Genomic DNA, 21,924 nt, shown 5'->3' with positions numbered 1-21,924 from the left:
TGCTGTTTATTTCTATCAAGGTTGTTGAATTATTTATCAGTACCTTTTTAAAACCCTGTATACCAGAATAGACAAGGACGAGAAGTGAACATGAGTTAATAAAGAGCTTCCTTAGGATGTCAACAGCCCTGGGTTTCAACCTGAGGACTACATAGCACCAAGAAGCAACACACTAAGGACATGGGATAAACCTAGCTGTTTTTATATGGTGTGTGTGAGTTAAAATAGCTTTTATGTTTTTAAATGATTGGGGAGGGATCAAAGGAACATTTCATGACATGAAATTTCATAACATTAGAATTCTGTGTCCATGAGTAAAGTTACACCAGAAAAATGTTATGCTTGCTTTTCACATATTGTCAGGGGTGCTCTCACTCTTTGGGAATAGAGCAGAATAGTAGTAATAGAGGCTGTATAAAACTTAAATATGTATTACCTGACTATACAGAAGAGGCTTGCTGACCACTAGTATAGTATAGTACATCATTAACTGTATTAAACTTTAAAGTTTTCTTGCCTATCTGGAATTCTAGTCAATGTCTCAATGAAACATAAGACCAACTCAGTATATAAATTTTGATACTTATATATAATTTATAAGCACAACTTACCACAAAACATTCACAAAATAATGAAACCAAAGAATTTTACTTATGCCTGGCTGTAGAAATATAAATTCAGCAATAGTGTTAAGATTCATAATTACATCTGCCTTAAAAACACAAAACTAACTCATTTCTTTCTCCATTTCTCTTCTCTCTCAAGAAAGAAAAGTGAAATATTTTATACATGAGGCTGGGTTTAAGGGGTCCAAAACAATAGCCACTATTACTTGAAAACTACTGTACCTTCTGTAAATTCTCAAGATATAAATTCATTCCATGCACCTGTCACTAACCAAGGAAATGAAGAAATATTCTTACCATTTAAATTTTCCAAGTTTTAAAAGTTTCCTATTATCTTTGTTCCATATGCAATACTTGGCATAAATGTACACAGTGTGTGTGACTTCTTTCAGGCCAGTAAGTAATTGGTCAGTAAATTATTATTCCAGGGCACTCACTGATACCCTAAGAGGTTTGAGAAAAAGGTAAATGCTCTCAAAAAGGTACCAACCTTCTAAAAAAAATACTTAGAAATAGAAAACCATGCCACATAGTGTTTCTATCTGCACACCTAAACTCATTTAAAACCATTATTGGTTTATATGAAATTACTTAACTTGAAAAACATCTGGGAATTAAACTAAATAGCTACTACCAAATTTACTTCTGACATATATAAATTATCTAAAACTAATCTTTCAGGACGAACATGGTAGTGCTTGCCTAAAATCCCGGCATTTGGGGGAAATAAAGAAAGGCAGGGGGACTGGAGAGATGGCTCAGTGATTAAGAGCACTGGCTGCTCTTCCAGAGATCCTGAGTTCAATTCCCAGCACCCATATGGCAGCTCACAACTGTCTGTAACTCTAGTTCCAGAGGATCTGACACCTTCACACCAATACACATAAAATAATGTTAAAAAAGGGGGGGGGGGCAGGAGGATCAGGAGTTCAAGGCCATCCTCAGCTACATAGAGAGTTTAATGATCAGACTGCGCTACATTAGATCCTGTCTCATAAAACAAGCAAGCAAGCACACAAACTAAAACAACTTTTAGACATTACTTAGCTAATCATATAACTTAGTTTTCTTATTTCTAGTCAATTAAGAAACTCACACTGTCTTCCACATCTCCAGTCTTCCAGCCTTTTAACAGCATTTTAGGCACAGGTATCTGAAGTTCATTTTCTAGAATCTGTTTAATCTCTCCTGTACAAATAAAAAGAGACCAAATATAACTAACAAGGAAACAGTCAATCATTGACTATATGAGTACAAACATCAATATCTGGTATACAATATACAGTCAACAACATTTGACTGATGAATAAATGCTTAAAAACTCAGTACTCGAAATTTAAAATATTCTTGACCAAACAATATAATACTCCATTGAAGAACCTGGGCTTCAAAATTAATGACAAAAATATTTCACAATTATTAAATAGCTAATTATATACTTCACTTTTATAAAAGCACAGCTCTCTAAAAAGAATACATATCAGTGGTTAAGAATTTGAACAGAAAACAAGCCAACAAACAATACTATTAGGAACATAAGTGAAATCATATGATGTGATTTGGAATAATGTAATGATTCCAAGATAGGAGCCAGCCACAAGGCAGCTCTCATATAAGCCAAGCGTAAGACAGGTTCTGATATATATATATATATATTTTTTTTTTTTTTTTGGTTTTTCGAGACAGGGTTTCTCTGTGTAGCTTTGCGCCTTTCCTGGAGCTCACTTGGTAGCCCAGGCTGGCCTCGAACTCACGGAGATCCGCCTGGCTCTGCCTCCCGAGTGCTGGGATTAAAGGCGTGCGCCACCACCGCCCGGCTAGGTTCTGATATATTAATGAACCAGCCCTAAGCTGTGAGCCCTGGTGACCTGAGTAATACAAAAACTGGATGGAACTTTGGAGATGGCCCTCGATCTCACTGCAATGCTCATAACACAGCATCTTAAGCCTCTGTACTGATTCCCACAAGCAAGAAGACTTTGAGATTGGCCACATGTGGCACTGGCAGCCTTCAAATTTCCCAGACTATTGCTCAATTTACACATGCCTGCCTGTCAGCACTAGCTGCTGGCCAAAGCTTTCAAAGACCTTCTGGAACTTACAACAGTGCCATCTTCTAGGCCTGCCACAGCTCAAAGGAGCTCACAGCAGATACTAGTCTCAGTTCTCAAGCTTGCTCCTGAAGCACCCTCACCCAGAGTGGGTTTCCCAGCCTGCAGCATTTCCTGTCCATCCCATTCCCCTTGGTGAGATGTCTATTTACATGAGACTACCTTAATCTTTATAATATCAAGAAATTGTAAGGAAGGTTTCTGTGGATAAACAGAACATATTCAAAAGGCAAATCTCCTGTGGACATTCTAATTGCCAAGTGCCTTACAGCCCACCAGATCTGCTCCACATGAATGCCTACCATGTGCCCAGCATATGACAGGAGTAGTACATAGACTACAAAACGTAAGATACCTCAGTATAAGGGAAGCACATTTTGCAAAGAAAATTTGGATTAACATTTTGCTTGGGGGAAATACAGTTGTTTGCTTGTTCTTACATCAGCATCTATAAAATAGAGGATAACTCTGCCTAGTTCATCTACCCATAGGGTATGAGAATGAAACAAGAACACACACTTTAAAATAACTGAAAAAACCTGAAGGCAATATATATGATCTAGAAGACAATTTAAAATGTGTTGAAACACCACAGAGTTCCAGAAGAGGAAGAGAGGGAAACTACTGAATCAAATAGCCAAAGCTTTATAAGGCAGACAAAAGTCAAATTCAGCATGAAGTGTATGTAACTGAAACCAATCCAAAGCACAGCTGGGCTGGGCTGCACAGGACAGCCAAATCAAAATGGGCAAGAACTCCATTTAGTGAAAACAAAAGACTGAAAGGCTAAAATAAAATTAAATTAAAATAAGGGACAAAAAGCTGATGAGACATGTCAAGAAAGTATAATTTTCCTATTAAATCATAAGTTCTTTTATAGGAATTAAGTCTACTTAAAATATGTATGGGCTGGCTTCAGGCACTCCACTGCTTTAAGTTAATTTGAATTTGTAAATCTTTCTTATATTTATCTGCCTATTATGGGTTGCTGCTAGTCTATAATTAAAATAACACATAATCCTACTGTTTTTATATTAAATACAAAACAATTGAATGCTAAAACTGGGGAAACAAAGCAATGATAAGAAAATGAAAAGAAAGAATTTTATGTTACACAAGTTCCACAGAAACACCACTGTAGGGTTGGGGATTTAGCTCAGTGGTAGAGGGGTTCGGTCCTCAGCTCTGAAAAAAAAAAAAAAAAGAAAGAAGAAGAAGAAGAAGAAGAAGAAGAAGAAGAAGAAGAAGAAGAAGAAGAAGAAGAAGAAGAAGAAGAAGAAGAAGAAGAAAGAAACACCACTGCTTAATCAGCAACACCACATCAGTCATTCATGACCTTGAGGGCTCATTTTTTACTTTAAGAAAAGACTGGGACAGTAGGATAGCTCCATGAGTAATGGTACTTGCTGTCAATACAGAAGACCAGAATTTGATGTCTGGTAGAAAGAGAGAAATGCCTCTGAAAAGTGGTCTTCTGACTTATACACACATGCCATGGCAAGTTCACAACACACACACACACACACACACACACACACACACACACACACACACACCAAACTAAAATGCAATTTTTAAAAATTAAGTCCTTTTGTGCACTCTAGGTAGTAACTAGCCATCCAAAAAATAAAAAAAGGGAAAAAAGAAAATCTGGTTCAACATTGCATCTGTAGAAGCATGAATCAATCTTGGCTCCCAAAAATGTCAATGCTGACAAATACTCTGTTTGTGGACAGTAGAAAGGTAAGTCACATTTGTTACCCAAACGCGTATAAACATGCCCTTTCCTTTCATGGATAAAGGTGCTATTTATAGAGCTGTCCTCGTCTGGGCATATGCATCTGACACCTCTTTCTTAAACTCTGGAAAACATTCAGGCTTCCTGACTTAAAAGAAGTTCTTAGTATGAGGGAGTAAAAAAAAAAAAAAAGGCTTAAAGTCCACATTATTCTTTGCAAAAAACCTGGATGAGAACAAAATAAAACTTTGTTCCACATGCATAGTGGAATAGAAAATAGAACCAGTTAACCAACTTTTCTCATCTCCCCTGCTTTTCATAATATCTAAATAATTCTGTTAGATTTCTCACTATTCTACTCCCTTTTTCTATGAGATCCACTTTTGTTAGTGTCCATATGTGAGAGAAGATATGATCTTTATCTTTCTATACTTTACTTAGTATAATGTCCTATATTTGCATCCACTTAGCCCCAGATGACAGGATTTTATTCCTTTCTACCAAATATTTCCTTGTGTCTACATCATATCTTCTTTTCCTATCATTTTTTTTTTAAATTTAAAATAAAACAATTTAAATCCTAACTTTGAAAACCTTTTTTTGTGTGTATATTGTGAGGGCAAACCTGCCAAAGCACGCACAAAGTCATCAGAGGTCAGCTTCATTGAAGTTTTCTCCTTTTACCCTGGCAGAAGAAACATTTTCTTTTCCTATAATATCTCTGTCTGATCTTACTATTAAGGCAATGCTAGTCTCAAAAACAGATTGCAAAAATGTTTCATCTTTCTATAATCATAAAGTATTGGCAGTATTCTGAAATGCATGAACACAGGTATTCAGGTGCAAGCAACTGCACGCCCACATGCAGAAGCCAGGGAAGACATCAGTTGTATTCCTCTATCACTCTCTGCCTTATTGCCTTGAAATCTGACTCTTACTGAACCAGAAACTCACTGCTTCAGCTAGGCAGGCAGGCCACAGAGCTCTTAGGATCTGCCTGTCTCCACTTCCAAATGCCAGGGTTATAGACACATGCAGCTATGCTCACTTTTTTACATGGCTGCTGGAGATTCACGCAGGTTGAATCTTTTTCAATTGTTGACTGACAACACAAAGTACTTGCGGGAATACTGTATTCTTTAACAATAACATTTGCATTTTTTTAAAAAAGCTACCTTCCCTTCAACATGGGATTCATTATGTAAAAATGGAAGTGGGATTATATAGATCACTTTCGGTGTACAGCTCCTTATTATTATGGTGTCAAATTCATCCTCCCTGCTGCCTGCAGCATTAGTCTGGTCTCCTTGATTGCTAAGTGGTACTCTTTACACAACTATACCACAGCTGCCTATTTGTCTGTTGGAAAAATAGTTTGGGTGTTTTTATTTGGGGATTATTACAAATAAAGATACAATGAACTTCTATCTGCAAGTTATTTGTTATGTGTACTTTCAACTCATAGCTAGGAACAGAACTGCTTGGTCATATAGCAAGTCTATGTTTTAATTTATAAGATTACCAAATTACTTCAGAAGTGTTTTGCCATTTTGCATTCTTGTCAGCAATGCATAACTCTTCCATTGCTGTACATTCTTTGCAGCCCTTGGTATTTAGTTTATATTTTACCCATCCAAATTTGTACATATATATATATCTCATTGTGCTTTAGTTTATATTTCCCCAGTGACTAATGACTTCGAGCATGCTGTCACATTATATCCTCCTAAACAAAGGATTTACTTGATTCCTTGCCTATTTTACATTAGCATGTCCTGTGAAGAAGTTTGAGTTTTGAGAGTTCTTCACATGCTCGGGACAAAAGTCCTCTAGAAGGTATATATTTTGCTAATATTCTCTTACAATGTTTTTCAGATAGTACATAATTTTAAAGCTTTTAAGCCCAACCTTATGCTCATGACTATTACTCTCCATTTGACATAAACCACTTTCAGTCCTTCATCTCTGTCTACAATACACTTTCCTCCACTTTGTCCACATAACATATTGACTCATATATCATACTCTGGTCCTCTCTGGAATCTGTTCTGGCCAATCCCACAACCCTACTCACTCCCCTTCCAGTTTTTCTCAAAACACCAATTGAAACTGAATTAACTGCTTCCTTTTCAACATCCTCACAGAACTCCATGTGTATGCCTAGAAGAAGAAATTATTTCACTGTAGAAAGTATGTATTCTAGGATTAAAGACTGAATCCCTGAATTGGAAAGCCTCTAAACTTCAATTTACTCACTGTGACAAGGGTAAGAATGTGTTCTTTACTGTATTGTACTAACAGTGCCAACTAGACACTGTAGCATAGTGATTGGTATGAAAAAGAGTGTATGTGTGCATGTGTGTACATAGAAGTTATGAATGAGTGAATGAATAATAACTTTTTTATTTTTTACTTCTAGCCTTATAGCTCAGCACAGATCAATAAACTCCTCTACCATAAATGAACAAATTTTGGTAATATAAATTAATGATTTGCATGCTTTTTCTTTATCCTGACTCATTCCTTATTGGTAGAATCAATCTTTTCAGTATTTGGGTTCTGGTTCAATGAGTGAGAAAAGTAACTTTATAGTATCAGAATGTCATCCAACTGTATATTTACTTTATTGTAAATAATGGTGAACAGTGGTCAACAAATAGTTTTATATTCCTTTAAAAAAAAAAATCCACTACATAAGGTCTGTCTTATTCACATACATCTCTATATGTTAGCACATTATTGCACACAAACTGATCAACAAATGTCTGTGATGAAATGGACTATCTAATTACATAAAAGACTTTTATAACTAACTTCCTAACTTTCAGCAATTGTTAAATATGGATCTCCTAATTTATTAATTGCTAAATATGAGACTTTGGAGAAGTAAAAAAATTACTACTATAGCCACAACTATGTACATTTACTCCTTTAAAGGGGAAAATTTGTCATGAAAGAAAATAAATATTAGCAAAAGAAAAGGCCTTGAAAAATACAAAAAAATAGATATTAGATAAAATTTCTATTATTCTGATTGTTGTCTTGCTTGAAAGATAACAAATGTTGACATGATGAGCAAATTTCTCAAAAGACCAATGTTAAATAAAGTAAAATTTACAGACTTCTAACAAAACAACAATCAAACTGGTAACAGTAGGGAGTACAAATAAGGAAAGAGGAAGACCGTTATTTCTTCTATATTTCCCTATTTAAAATGAACACAGATTTTAAAATGTGAATCTAGATAGAAAAATATCACATCTGAGCAAATATCCAAAGAAGCTGTAATCATTATGCTGAAGGATATCTATACATCCCTGCTGACTATAGCATCACTCACAGTACCAAAGAAATGAAAGTAACCTAAGTGCCAACAACAGGTGAATGGGTATTATTTAATGGGTTATATGTATGTATGTAATAGAATACTATTCATCCTTAAGTGTGGTAGTATTGTGTTCCCCAAAATATTGTGCACCCTAATAAACTTATCTGGGGCCAGAGAACACAACAGCCACTAGATATAGAGGCCAGGAAATAGTGGCACATACGCCTTTAATCCTATCACTTGGGAGGCAGAGATCCATACAGATCTCTGTGAGTTTAAAGCCACACTGGAAACAGCCAGGCATGGTGACTCACACCTTTAATCCCACAAAGTGAGCCTTTAATCCCAGGAAGTGATGGCAGAAAGCAAAAAGGTATATAAGGTGTGAAAACCAGGAAGCCTGGTTAAGCTTTTAGGCTTCGAGCAGCAGTTCAGCTGAGATTCATTTTGGATGAAGACTCAGAGGCTTCCAGTCTGAAGAAATAGGATCAGCTGAGAAGTTGGTGAGGTGAGGTGGCTGTGGCCTGTTCTGCTTCTCTGATCTTCCAACATTCACTCCAATACCTGGTTCTGGGTTTGTTTTTATTAATAAGAACTTTTAAGATTTGTGCTACAATTAAGAACAAAATTGTGTCATTTACAACCATAAAAACTAGCTAAATAAACTATGCATAATTGCTTATATGTGAAATTTAAGAAAGAAAACGCATAGAAGCAGACAGTAGAATAGTGGTTACTACAGTCTAGGAGAAAATTAAGGCTGAGGAAAGAGTCAGGGTAAAGAAAGGGGAACTGGTACTGGAGAGATAGCTTAGTGGTTAAGAGTACTGACTGCTCTTCCAGAGGTCCTGAGTTCAGTTCCCAGCACCCATGTGGTGGTTCACAACCATCCGAAATGAGATCTGATGCCCGTTTCTGGCCTGCAGAACACTGTATACATAAATAAATAAATAAGTTTAAAAAAAAATCTAGGAAAGGGTAAATGTCAGTCAAAGGAGCAAAGGTTCAATCAGGTAGGAAGAATAATTCCAAATAATCTATTGCAAATTATGATGAATATAGTTAATAATGCATTTCACATTTCAAAATTACTTTTAAAAGAGAATTTTAAATTTTCCTAACACATATTGATGATATTAATTAACCTGATTTGCTCATACTACAATGTATAAAAGAACAGACATATCACATTACACCTCATGCACATATTTATATATAAAAGAATAAATGTCCATCAAGAGCATGAAGCTAGGTTAGAGATATATTTCAATGATATAACTATGCATATTAAAATTACAGTTCAATTCAGTTTAGCAAAATGTGCTGCTAACTTAGATTTTCAAATGACTCTGTACTTTGGTAGTACACAATAGCTGACACAAAGTTCACAACCTGAGCACAGAGCAACCAACAGCCACATACAACATGCACTGCCTCTACTCCTCAAAAGTAAAATCTGTAACTGTATGCTCTATAGACTCTACAAGTCATTCATTTAACCCTCACAATATCTTTACAAGGTAAATAAGGCATCCATGCTTCCCTTTTTACAATTACTAGTAACAACAACATCCTCCTCCCAAAAAACCTACTTGGTACTTATTATTCACAAAACATGTCTGAAGCTCTGGAGTGGTTAAGGCATTTGCCAAAGGTTACCTAGCTATTCTGATTCACAGGGTTGAGACAAAAACTGAAATTCACAGATTCTGAACAAAACTGGTTTATATAATGTGAACTACTTTTTCAGACTGAAAATGAATGTGGCAAACGCTTTAAATGTTTATATTTTTAAGCTCATTCTTTTAAACTAAAATGGTATTCAATATAATAAGCATAGCTTTTTAAAAATAAATTAAGGGGCTCAAGAGATGGCTCAGCAGTTAAGAGCAGTTAAGGCTGCTCTTCCAGATGATGCTCTTCCAAAGGACCCGCACACACACGGCAACTCATAACTGCCTGTAACTCCAGTTTCAGGGGATCCGACACCTTCACATAGACATACGTGCAAAGAAAACAGGAATGCACATGAAGTAAAAATAAATAATCTATTTAAAAGGCAGATTAGAAGAGGATGGGCAGGAGAGACAAGTGACTCAACTTGATGATAGATCTATTATTTTCTAATGCATTCCAGAAATAGAACTAAGGCCATGCTGAATGGACCTAGCAAACATAAGTTTGTTCACAGCACTGAACAAACTTTATTAAACAAATACTGGCATAAAATCCTTTGCTAGATCCTGGAGACACAATAATACATAAAAATCCCTTACCCTCAAAGATACCACAAGAATATTTTAGACAAGAAGTACTTTACAAAAGGATGAGTCCTTTAAAATACCTTTAAATTATTCAAGATTAGAAAAACAAAACTAGAAAGTTTTAGGTATGAAACTAAAGAAGAAATAAACAGGACAGGAAAACCATTAACCAGTCAATGCAGCCACCACTAGGTGTCACTCTGGTATAACTTTCTTAACTGATTTTAGCCTTGTTTTTTAATCCTGGGTCTATCTACCTGGTAATAACGCAAAAAAGGGTCGGGGGATGCATTATCTTATTGATCAGCTCTTTCCTATAGAAAAATTAACATTTATTCAATTCCTGAAAACAGTAAGACATTCTACAACAATTATATTCAGGTCACAAAAATCTATTTTCAAATGTCCTATTTTGGGTAAGCTAATCTATATAAACACACACCCCTACACTCTTTATGCAGCCAACCATTTCCTCAATAGGTATGACTGTGCCATACTATGAATAGAGAAAGAAATTTTAAAATTAGACCTTTTCTTCTAAGATTAAGAAGTTAACACTAGGAAGGGAAACTTCAAACACAAAGAAAGAATTGCTCTTTAAGATCCACTTTTTAAAGTATTCAAATTACTCCATCCACGGAGGTTAAGAATGGCATCACAGAGGAGATTCACACAAGATCCTTAAGCCTACAATGGAGGTTTCCAGGAAAGTCAAACAAATACAATGTGAGGGACAGGAAGTAACTTAAACACACACAAAGGGATTTGTGATTTACAAAGAGTAAACTAGGCTGAATATGGAAACTATAAGAGAAGAAAAGGAACATATGTAATTTACATAGAGAAATTATTTTAGTTACACATGAGAGAAACCAACTCCTGAACTGTAACAAAAGAGGTGCAAATAGAGATTCAAACAGCAAGTGGCAGAATGTGTCAAGTTTAGCAAATCAAATGCAGTGGAAAAAAAAGTCCTAAATATTATCTACTAGTGTGCCTTGAATATTTATGCCAAAAGTAGCAAAGAGAAGGTTCACAACATGAGTCCTGACTGGCATCTATTTAATTGTGAGAGAATAACTGTGATACAGAACTAGACTGTGAAGAGATACATGAGTAATACATATCACATAGTAACAATATTTACCTTATAAAGCATTTTGAATTAATTATAGTAAGTGAATGTAACAATAATAATTAAAGAAATAAAGGTCATGAACTAAAAGAGCAGAAGGAACATGGGAGGAGATGGAGAGAAAGAGAAAAGGTGACAATAACCTAAGCAAAGTACTCATATATGAAATTCTCAAAATATAAAAATTTTTAATTAAAGATACTTAAGAAGCAGAGCTTTTAAGGGGTAATTTAGTCAACAAAGGCCCCACTTCTGTGAAAGAGATTCTTATTAAAGTGCTTAACAAAGAGACTCCATTTCTTTTGCCTTTTCTGCCTTCTGTGATGTAAGGTCATGGTACTCATCACCTCCAGAGAATACATAAAGTTCCATCCTAGAAGCAGACAGAAGGCATCACTAAACTGTGAACCCACCAGTGCCTTAATCTTAAGACTTCCCAGCAGATATATGAGAAAATTAATTTTAATGTTCTTCACGAAAATTAATTATGCTTATCTAATTGTAGCAGTACAAAACAGATACAACAGAATAAAAATGAGTATGCTTTAGTTGCAGGACTGGTATGCAATGTACTGAATAATTACAATATTTTCTGAAGCTCCTAGGTGTTTAGTTTACAGCAATCCTAAAACTGTATTTACAGAACTGTGAATGTAGCTTGGCAGTCAAGCGCTTGTCAAGTATGTACAGTGCCTTAGAGTAATGCTTTGTATTGGCAAAAACACACAACGAAAGGGAGTTAAAACAGTGTATCAAAAATTATTCTTGAACTTACCTTAATCTCACCACAATATATATTCAAATATATATTCAAATTAGAGTACAATAACCTGTACAAGAAAGTATTCAATTCAATGTGCTTTTTTCCCCCTTCTTGTTGATAGTCAACTCAAAAGAAAATAACTATGTAAACTTGGCATTTGCCTACTGTATGATTCACTTATGAAGGCTTTCTGAAGGTAATTCTTACCAACAGTACAGCTGTCTTCAAGCACCACATCAACGTTCCTATCTCTGTACTCCACTCTGAAGTCCAGCATTCGAGGCTGCCTTTCCACAATCTGCCTGGATGGCATTACAGGTCGGAACGCTGACGAGGAGGGGGTTGGAGCTGGAGCAGGGTGACTTGCTGGATCAAACGTGGGTCCTGGCATGGTCTCACCTCCAAAGTCACTAAAATGTTGACAGGAAAGAAAAATTACCACTAGTTACACAGTGCCATCAAGGATCTTCTCCACTGGCTTGCATGTTCTTCTTATCAATTTGCCTACACTTGTGGTAAAGCCAAGTTCTATTTCTTCTAATAGATCCTTAGTAATGGCCAACAGTCACATTGTTTTCTATCTATTCTAATACCTTATATCATTTACAACTGGATTTTTGCCATGTTAGTCAAACATCATTTTAAAATGAGAATTAAAGTGTCTTAGGCTGGTGAGATGGCTCAGTGGGTAGGAGCTCTTGATATCAGACCTGATGAACTGTTTCATCCCAAGAACATATGATAGAAGAAGAGAACTAACTCCTCCAAGTTGTCCTTTGGTCTACACACACACACACACACACATACACACAAACACACACTTTTTTCAAAAATTTAAGTGTACTTTCTAGTCACTCTCAATAAATCATTATTTGACTTGCTACTTCTATTTTCAACAAAAAACTACTTTGAAACTTCTTTAAAATTTTAATTCTTCTATCTCACTCCTAGTTTTAAAAGATTAATTTTGTTAAGAAAATAGAGCCATCAAAGAGACTTTTCTTAATACTGAATCCCCAATCTAACCCACATACATGTTTTCACTCTTTGCTCTTACAAAATAGAGGGGACATATTTCTCCCTGTGTGTGCAAAATGAACTCAGTTTTACTCTAGAGATTACCCCCACACACACACTTCCTTTATAATATCTTTATCACTTTAGTATATAATTTTAATTTGTTCAATCCTTTCTTTCTTAACAAAAACTGACTAAGGTGATGAAATCGATGGCGAACTCTGGGAGAGCTACTAACAAGGACTGTAAGAGTGCTGCTCCTTCTGACTGTTGGAGAGGTTACAGAGGAAAGCGGCAACCTCAGCTTTTAGTGTTCCGCTGAAGTCATAAAAGTACAAAGTTCTGAATATGGTCCTTTATAAAGAGTTTATTATTTCTTCTAAGAACAGGTATGACCTTGCGGAAAATGAGTTCAATTAATTTGGGAAACTACAGAATTACAGTGGAAGTTGAACATGCATATTTTCTAATTCTCTTGTGAAAGCTAAGGTACTATTTTAGAAAGAATGAGAACCCAAAAAATAGAATAAAGATACCTTGCGGACTCATATAAAAGATTCTTAAACCCTGAAATCTCTTAGTCTCTTTTATGCTCATACTTCCATGACTAAGAAGGCCAAATAACTTCTTTTTTTAATTAATTTATTTATTCTATGTATTTTCACATCATGTATCTTGATTCTATTCATTTTCCATCCCTCAGCTCCTGCAACCCACCCAACCTCCCCTCCCGAATAAAACAAAATTCAAGAGAAAAAAAATTGAAGAAAATAACATGAGAAAAATTAAAAAGGGGGGAAGGAATTAAAAATCTCATCATGGAAGCTGTAGTGTGACCCAACAAGTCACACCATATACTCTTTAGTCCATACATCTCTACTTGCAAGCATTCACTGCAAAGAGTCATTGGTCTGGTTCGAGGCCCCTGTTCTCCAATACACGTTCGATGTTTGGGCCTCCATTAGGAGGACATCCTGCCACAACACAATGCACCAAATAACTTCTAACTGCTTGGAACTTCTTGTAAGTCTCTTCCTTGGGGTAGTTATCTTGAAAAGGAAGTCCTATTTCCAACAAAAACCCTTAAAGTCCCTTGTTGCCTCTAAAATCAGATCTACACATACTCTAAAAGAACAAGTAAAGGGTTTTAACTGAGAGATTCTTTATATCCAAAGCAACTATAACTTTGAAAATTCTATCAGCTAAATCCTGGGGATAGAAATAATATTAAGTATGTTAAACTCAAATAATTTGCATAAATAACAATTTAGCTTGAGTAGCTGTAAATACCTCTAACAGTCTGCTCACAGACTAGAAAAAAAATATTGTTCTCAAAAAAATATGCACATAGTAAGGGTGTGATGTCCAAATCTGCCTAGCATATTACGAAAGAGTCTCAAAGAGTGAAAGAAACAAGTGTGCTACAATGGATAGATACACATAACTGGGTAGAGATAGCTCTGGCTTTTCTACTTTTTCTCTGAAGTCCCCCCCCTTCCACCAAGTGAAAGGGTAGGTGAACCATCTGATAACCTACCTCCATTACACCTAAGGCAAGCTTCCTCTAGGCAGCTTGATTACCTACACTGTTGCTTTTTTCTTAGAAGTCTAGTAAATCCTCAAGATTAAAAAATATATGTGTGTGCATATGTGTGTGTGTGTAACTTGTAGACAACCTAAAGCTATTAACAAATAATTGTGCACATATTTTTATTCTCTATGATTAATTTGCAAAGCACCATGACAAGTATAGAGTACACAGTACTTGTACTTCATTTTCTTAAAATTTACATCAATTATCCCCGCTCACTGTCATAACAGTCTGTTCTGAACAGCTTCTAGTAACCTAAACAGTATACAGAACAGCATTGCACTGTTGATAGTGAGTAATGACCTAAAGAACAGAACTGCTGGTAACTCAAAATTCTGATTCAACACACAGGTGCTGGAGATCAACAGATGCATGCATTACAAAAATAAAGGATGTGAGCAAGAGCAAGTATACACAGCTCAGTGATGGAGCACATGTCTCATGCAAGAGGTCCTAGGTTCAATCCTCAGTATTTGAGGGGAGGGAAAAAAAAAAATCAGTCCTTCCACCTTGGTGATGTTTCTAGAGTGCAATAGTAAAAAACAAGCCAAAGGCCTACTGCTAGGCTTTGCATTTCCCATACACAACTAATTAACAGGGAAAGAAATCACTTAGATTGGAAGGAAAAAAATTAGATACATAAAACATACTGGAGCAAAACAAAACCAGACTGCTACAACATTACACTCTGAATAAAAGATACATGTGAAAAGCAGCAGTGACAGAAAGGGTGCCATTGTGTAAAAGTTGAGGTTGCTCACAGGTTAACCACTCAGAGATAACCTAACATACAAATCTTTGTTGAATCATGTGCAATATGAGGTTAATGTTTTGTCAAGAACATGAAAATATTTGATTCTGAAGTGAATGTTCTTCACATCCTACTTGCTGAAGAAAAGGCTCTTAATACAGTGACAAGACACTGGTTAATTAGCTCTTTTCCACTTTCTGTCTGGGGTTACTCATATATAATGAGGTCATGCCAAGAAGGGTAGTAAAGTGTGAGCACAGCTAAAGCTGAACCTGGAGAGAAGAGACTAATATCAAGGTCATAATACACAAGAAACTTATAACTGATTAGTAATAGGTAACATCTATCTTCAATGAAAAAGACTCTTTGGAACATAAATTGTCGCCCGGCGGCAGTGGCACACGCCTTTAATCCCAGCACTGGGGAGGCAGAACCAGGTGGATCTCTGTGAGTTCCAGGACAGCATGGTCTACAGAGTAAGATCCAGGACAAGCATGAAAACAACACAGAAACCCTGTCTCTGTAGCTAGAGAGTTTTCTCTCTGGGTCCTGCCAAGCCACAGCAGTCCGACAGCCCACTAATAAAATAATCACTCAAACACTTATATTACTTATAAACTGTATGGCCGTGGTAGGCTTCTTGCTAACTGTTCTTATATCTTAAATTAACCCATTTCTACTAATCTATAAGATGCCACATGGCTTGTGGCTTACCAGTATCTTTACATGTTGCTTATCATGGCAGAGGCTGGCAGCATCTCTGCCTCAGCCTTCCACTTCCCAGAATTCTCTTCTCTGCTTGTCCCGCCTATACTTCCTGCCTGGTTACTGGCCATTCAGTGTTTCATTAATAACCAATCAGAGCAACACATTTGACATACAGAACATCCTACAGCATGTCTCCAAAAAAAAGGGGGGGGGGGATATAAATTGTCTTCCTTGACGTCAATGATGGTTCCAGTATCACCATTCATAAGTTTAGCAAACACTTTATCTATCTATTGTTTCCCACATACAGTGTGTCTAAGGAACTCATTTCCACAGCAGAAGAATTGCAGCAATGGGCTCATGCATGAATGTGATTGTCTTCTCTTAGCTTAAAAGAACAGTGACTTTCTAAACACTCAATTGATAGAGGATGCAAGATAAGACCTCCAAATTGAAGGCTCCCTCGTTTTTGTTTGTTTGTTTGTTTTTTTCAAGACAGGGTTTCTTTGTGTAGCTTTGCACCTTTCCTGGAACTCACTTGGTAGACCAGGCTAGCCTCGAACTCACAGAGCTCCGCCTGCCTCTGCCTCCCGAGTGCTGGGATTAAAGGCGTGCGCCACCACCGCCCGGCTTGAAGGCTCCCTCTTAAAGAATATGGCACATTCTTTACAATAGTGACAAAAATACCATACTTATCAAACTACCAGAAAATATGTTATAAGAACTGAGCAGTGGTTGTAGTTATTTGACTATGTCCAGTAAATTTTTGCTTTCTGCAATTTGGACTATGGTGATTCAGAGATTGCAGATCTCAGAGGTATATAATGTTTTCATAACACTTCTACTGAATCAGAAGTTCAGAATCAGCTGGTACTGAACCACCAGTAATGGAGAGGTATTAGCTAGAGTTATCACTATTACCAATCCTGATTACCAAGGGAAAAATCCTCGGGTTAGTATTACACAGCTGATGCTGTTTGCAGCCCAAATAACTTTGTGGACTATGTCCAGTTAAGAGTTACTGGAAATTTACAACTAATAAAAAAGAGATTCATTAAGGATATTGATTTTTTCAAAAATGAAGGTTTGTGATGTTCTACCAGGTAAAAAAATATTAAAAACTAATGATGTTGGCTAAAAATAAGGAACACAGACTAAAGGAAAAGAAAAAAAAACTAATAATAGCAACTACAGTTTTATGACCATTAACAGAATCCAGGCCTTTAGTAACCCAAGCACATGTGTGCACACACGCATCCACACATTCTTCTTTCAGTCTGAACATTAATGTTATCAATAAGAACCTACCAGCAGCAAGTATACCAATAATACTATTCACTTTATTGTAATATCATTCACAAAAGTCAGGTTTTTTTTGTGTTCTTAATTTTTTAAATTGTACATGCGGGTGTGTTAGCGTCTTTGCTGCTGCTGTGATAAAATACCATGACAAGCACAATTTAAGGGAGAAAGGGCTTATTTTAGCTCCTAGGTCCAAGCTGCAGGCTATCACAGCAAAGAAGTCAAGGCAGCAGGTGCCTGAGGGAACTATTCCTCCTATCACATCCATAATACAGAAGAGAACAGCTGTGCATTCCTATGCACAGCTCACCTTCACTGCTCTTACACAGTTCAGAATCCTCCTAGGGAACAGTGCTGCTCATTTTTAGACTGGATCTTCTTAGATCATTTAATATAATCAAAATAATATCCTACAGAAATTCTCAGAGGCTAAACTCAATGGAGATAATCAAAGGTGTACCCAGAGGCTTGCTTTCCAAGTACCAAGTTAGCAAATAATATTATCCATCACAGTGTGCATGTGTTTGTGTAGACACGCATGCCACAGTGCCTGTGTGGAGGTCAGAAGACACTCTGTAGAATCAGTTCTCTCTTCTACCTTCAGGAAGGTTCCCAGCTGTTTCCCCAGCTCCTTTGTGTTTCTTCTCATTCACACTATTTTTCACTCTGTTTTGTCTTAGTATCTACTGTTTCCTCTTTCAACCTCCTCCCCATCTTTATAATTGATTCCCTACATGAAACTCCTTCAATTTTACAATGGTTGAAATCCCCCATCCAGTATTTTTGGTTATTGATCCTTAACAAACATGTCTCAAAAATAGTTTTCTTTCATTTTTAAAGTAACCAATATATCATTTGACTTCCTCCACTACACTTTTCCTTTATGGGTTCTTTTGGTTTGGGGGAGGATTTGGTTGGTTGGTTTTTTGAGACCACTATACTTTTCTAATCAAAAATTATTTTAAAAAAATAATAAAGGCACTGGAAAAAGGTGGAAGTGTGGGCAAAACCAAAAAATTTAGAAAGGATAAAAAGAAAAGACAATATTAGGTAATGAGGAAGAATGAGAATAGAAAAAAAGATCCATGAATCATGAAAGGATAAAAAGCTAATTTTTTTTCTAGTTTTGACTCCATCATAGTTTTGTTTTTTTAATGGTTGATAGGTAAATTCAGCTTTCTGTGTATTAAAGAAGCAAGAACCATCTTTTCCTCCCAAAAGAATTGAATATATGTTTTTGAGGCAAGAATTGTGAAAGTTGGGCTTTCTTTTTAACTCCATCAATCGATAGCACAACAGGAACTGGACATGACCAGTCACTGAATATATTTGTCACATTGACCCATTTAGAGAAAGGTTTTCTTTTTGATGTGTTCTTGGGGAAGAGGTTTTGTAATCTGAACATTTCCCCTTATTCTACTGCTTACAACTATATCAATCATTATGTTATAGTATTACTAAATATGTAAAATATAGCTATACATAAAATAAAATATGGTTGAAACAAAGAAAATCATTTTTAAGAGACATTGATGGGGGGGGGATCTATTTCAGGTCTAAATCTCAGCCAGAAGAGTGCTCGGCTTTCTCTACAAAGCACTCAGGCTCCAGGAGGTAGTAAGGAAAAGGCTAAGTTAATAGGAACTCTGCATTTGCTTATTATTCCAACTTTCAGAAGTTCATTCCATGGCAAAGTCTCTGGGTACACCTCTCAAATAAAACCACATTTGTTCTCAAGACAAATTTATAAATCAATTCAGATTGTTTAAATGGACATTTTACTAAACCAGAATACCTGGGCACTGACACATTCTGAAGGTTTAACATTATATATTCTAAAAGTGTAACACTCAAGATTTGAAAACAAACCTGTCTTTCCTAAATGTGATTATGCTAAGCAATAAACAATGAGTATACTATATACTTTTATGGGTCATGAAATAAGTAATTGATAAATAGTGCCCACTTAGTGAATAAGTAGAGTTACACTATTAATTTAAACATAACATCTGCTCTCCTGTGGGAGCCCGTTCTCGGGTTCTTCGTGGCTTTACCCAGCAGGTCCATGTACAAACTTGATGTTCACTTACAAGAGAATGAGTGACTGCGTAAGACACAATCATTAAAAACACACTGTGGTATTGAGACAGTTAAAGAAGAAAGGTCAAAGGACATACTGAACCAGAAGATACTCCCTACTCCAGTAACATCATGCTGAACCATCTGGGTCAAGTCACTTCACGCCTTACTAGCCTTAACTATGAATCAGGGATAAAAATTTCTGTCTTTATTAGTATCTAATTAAAATATGTAACTAAAATGACTGTAAAAATAAATTTGGGAGACAAAGATATTATATACAGGTGCTGAATTTCAACTTTCTTACCCAAAGGAAAATATCTTAAAACACAAGTTATGACAGATCATGCTTACTGATCTTCCAGAAAAAAGAACAATAAAGAAAGGGCATAACTTTTTTTTTAATTTCTCTTTGTAATTTTTAAGTGTTATTGAGTGAGTGAGTGAGTGAGTGAGTGAGTGAGTGAGTGAGTGAGTGTGTGTGTGTGTGTGTGTGTGTGTGTGTGTGTGTGTGTGTGTATCCAACAGATCAAGTGGAGGTCAGTGAACAAACTGTGGGAGCTGGTCCTCTCTTTCCACTACGAGGGTTCCAACAATCAAACTCCAAAAAGTTTTATAACCTATGGTCAAAAGAATTACATCTTTTGTAATTTGTCCAGCAACTATTTACTATCAAAACTTCTGTATCTCATGATAGTATCTTATAATATATAAATAGATAATGTGATGGTTATCTTTAATTATTAACTTGACACGATCTAGAATCACCTGGAAAAAGATGTCTATAGATCAGGTTGGCCTGTGGGCATTGCTGTGAGGGACTTTCTTGATTATGTTAACTAATGAGAGAGGATAGAAGTGAACTAATAAGCCCTTCCTCCCGTAAGTTGTTTTGGTTGAGATATTTTATCTCAGCAAGAGATATAAACCTGAGATGCATAGAAATACTAAACTATTTGATTCTGCTCTTCTATTAAAGTATAAACTAAGAGTCAGTTCTATATAAGCTATATTTACCTTAAATCAAAGATACAAGACCCTTTTAAGTGACTACATGCATATCTAGCACTGTGTCTTCTGCTTTTAGTGCTAACTATGGAAGAATTCAAGAAGGGCTCTTCTATTTTCCTTTGTCAGCAGACAGACAAGAACTATTTTCAGTTATGTAAATTCACAGTGATTTTAAAACTAAGGAACACAGGAAGGAAACAGTTGAGAAATTTATTAGACACAACTTATTTTCTTACACAGGCATGATTCGGTTCTTCAGAAAGAAGCAAAAAAAGCTAATAAAACCCAACTCTGATCAAATTTAGACCCTAAATACTATAGTATTTACTAGAGGATACTAAATTTCTCATCACACACACACACACACACACACACACACACACACACACATACACACACACACACACACACACACACACACACACACACACACACACACACACACAAAGCAAAAAACTTCATCTGTAACAAGAGAGGTGGAAGATTTGCAGGGAAAAAGGATATCTGCAGTTACCACAGCAATGCTTTTAAGTCCCGTATGTCGTCTTCTGCACTCACTGAGGAAACAGTGGCACAGAATGTGGTAACAGCACTTAGTCAAGATGACAGTGGAGCGCTACTCAGTAGTCTACAGCTTTCTAAACCAAATTTATAGAAGTGAACAATCAGACTGCAACCCACAGAACCATGGAGGCTATATATATAGCATGGGGGACCATAGGATGACTATGGTTTATAATAAGTTTTGGTTTTACTCAATTACTAAGCAAGCATCAATAAAACATTTCACTATTAAGATAAGAATTTATACTATATCAAGCTGATAATAGAAAATTAATTAATTAATAAAAAAATTAAAATTAAAAAAAATTTTAGAAAGAATAGCATACTTAGACCATAAAAATTATTTAAAAAACAAAACAAAAATAAGTGAACATGAAGGAAGTTCCTGTAATTAACTGGTTTGCTTTTCTGGGACAAGATCTTCAATAGAGCTAATTGAATGCTTTTAATCACCCTTCCAACCAAAACCAAAAAACACTGTGGTACAGACTCTGGATATCAGCCATATTTACTCTGGATCAAACATGTGACAAATTTTAAGGGTGAACTAGAAAATAGCTTTCCACTAAATCATTAAAAGTGGTATAGGCAACAAGCAGATTTTTTGCTTCCATCCTAAATACACAGTTTCCTACCAAATATAGCACAATTTTGCAAATCAGGTATAATTTTTTATGATGTTACAAGAGTGCTTTTCTTCCTCTCCACAGCTTTATTCCTAGTCCACCATTTCTGCTTGCCTCATGCACACTTAGCAGAGCATGCTTCTGTGACTTAGAAGTCCCAGGCACCAAAGCTCAAGCCAAGAGTCTAAACTAAAAGAACAGAAGGTGCAAATATCAAAAAAATTAAACTATGCTTGGAAGGGAAAATTGTTTTATCTCCTCTGACTTTAAACTGAGTTATTTTAATCCAGAAATCTCCCACTTTCAAAGG

The 21,924-nt window shown here is 36.0% G+C and overlaps 1 protein-coding gene across 1 annotated transcript in view; it reads right to left on the bottom strand.

The window, feature by feature from the left end:
• Faf1 (Fas associated factor 1) overlaps nt 1-21,924 on the bottom strand; it is a 339,484-nt gene that overhangs the window by 242,112 nt on the left and 75,448 nt on the right. The window contains exons 4-5 of the mRNA XM_076564728.1: nt 12,173-12,375; nt 1,723-1,814 (exon numbers count right to left, since the gene is read on the bottom strand). Of these exons, the coding sequence (XP_076420843.1) occupies nt 1,723-1,814; nt 12,173-12,375 (295 nt within the window). The remainder of the gene's footprint in view (nt 1-1,722; nt 1,815-12,172; nt 12,376-21,924) is intronic.

This window comes from Peromyscus maniculatus, chromosome 2 (genome assembly GCF_049852395.1).
Source record: "Peromyscus maniculatus bairdii isolate BWxNUB_F1_BW_parent chromosome 2, HU_Pman_BW_mat_3.1, whole genome shotgun sequence".
Classification (NCBI taxonomy): domain Eukaryota; kingdom Metazoa; phylum Chordata; class Mammalia; order Rodentia; family Cricetidae; genus Peromyscus; species Peromyscus maniculatus.
The sequence above is the reverse complement of the archived record's forward strand: the minus strand, read 5'-3'. Positions and strand labels throughout refer to the sequence as shown.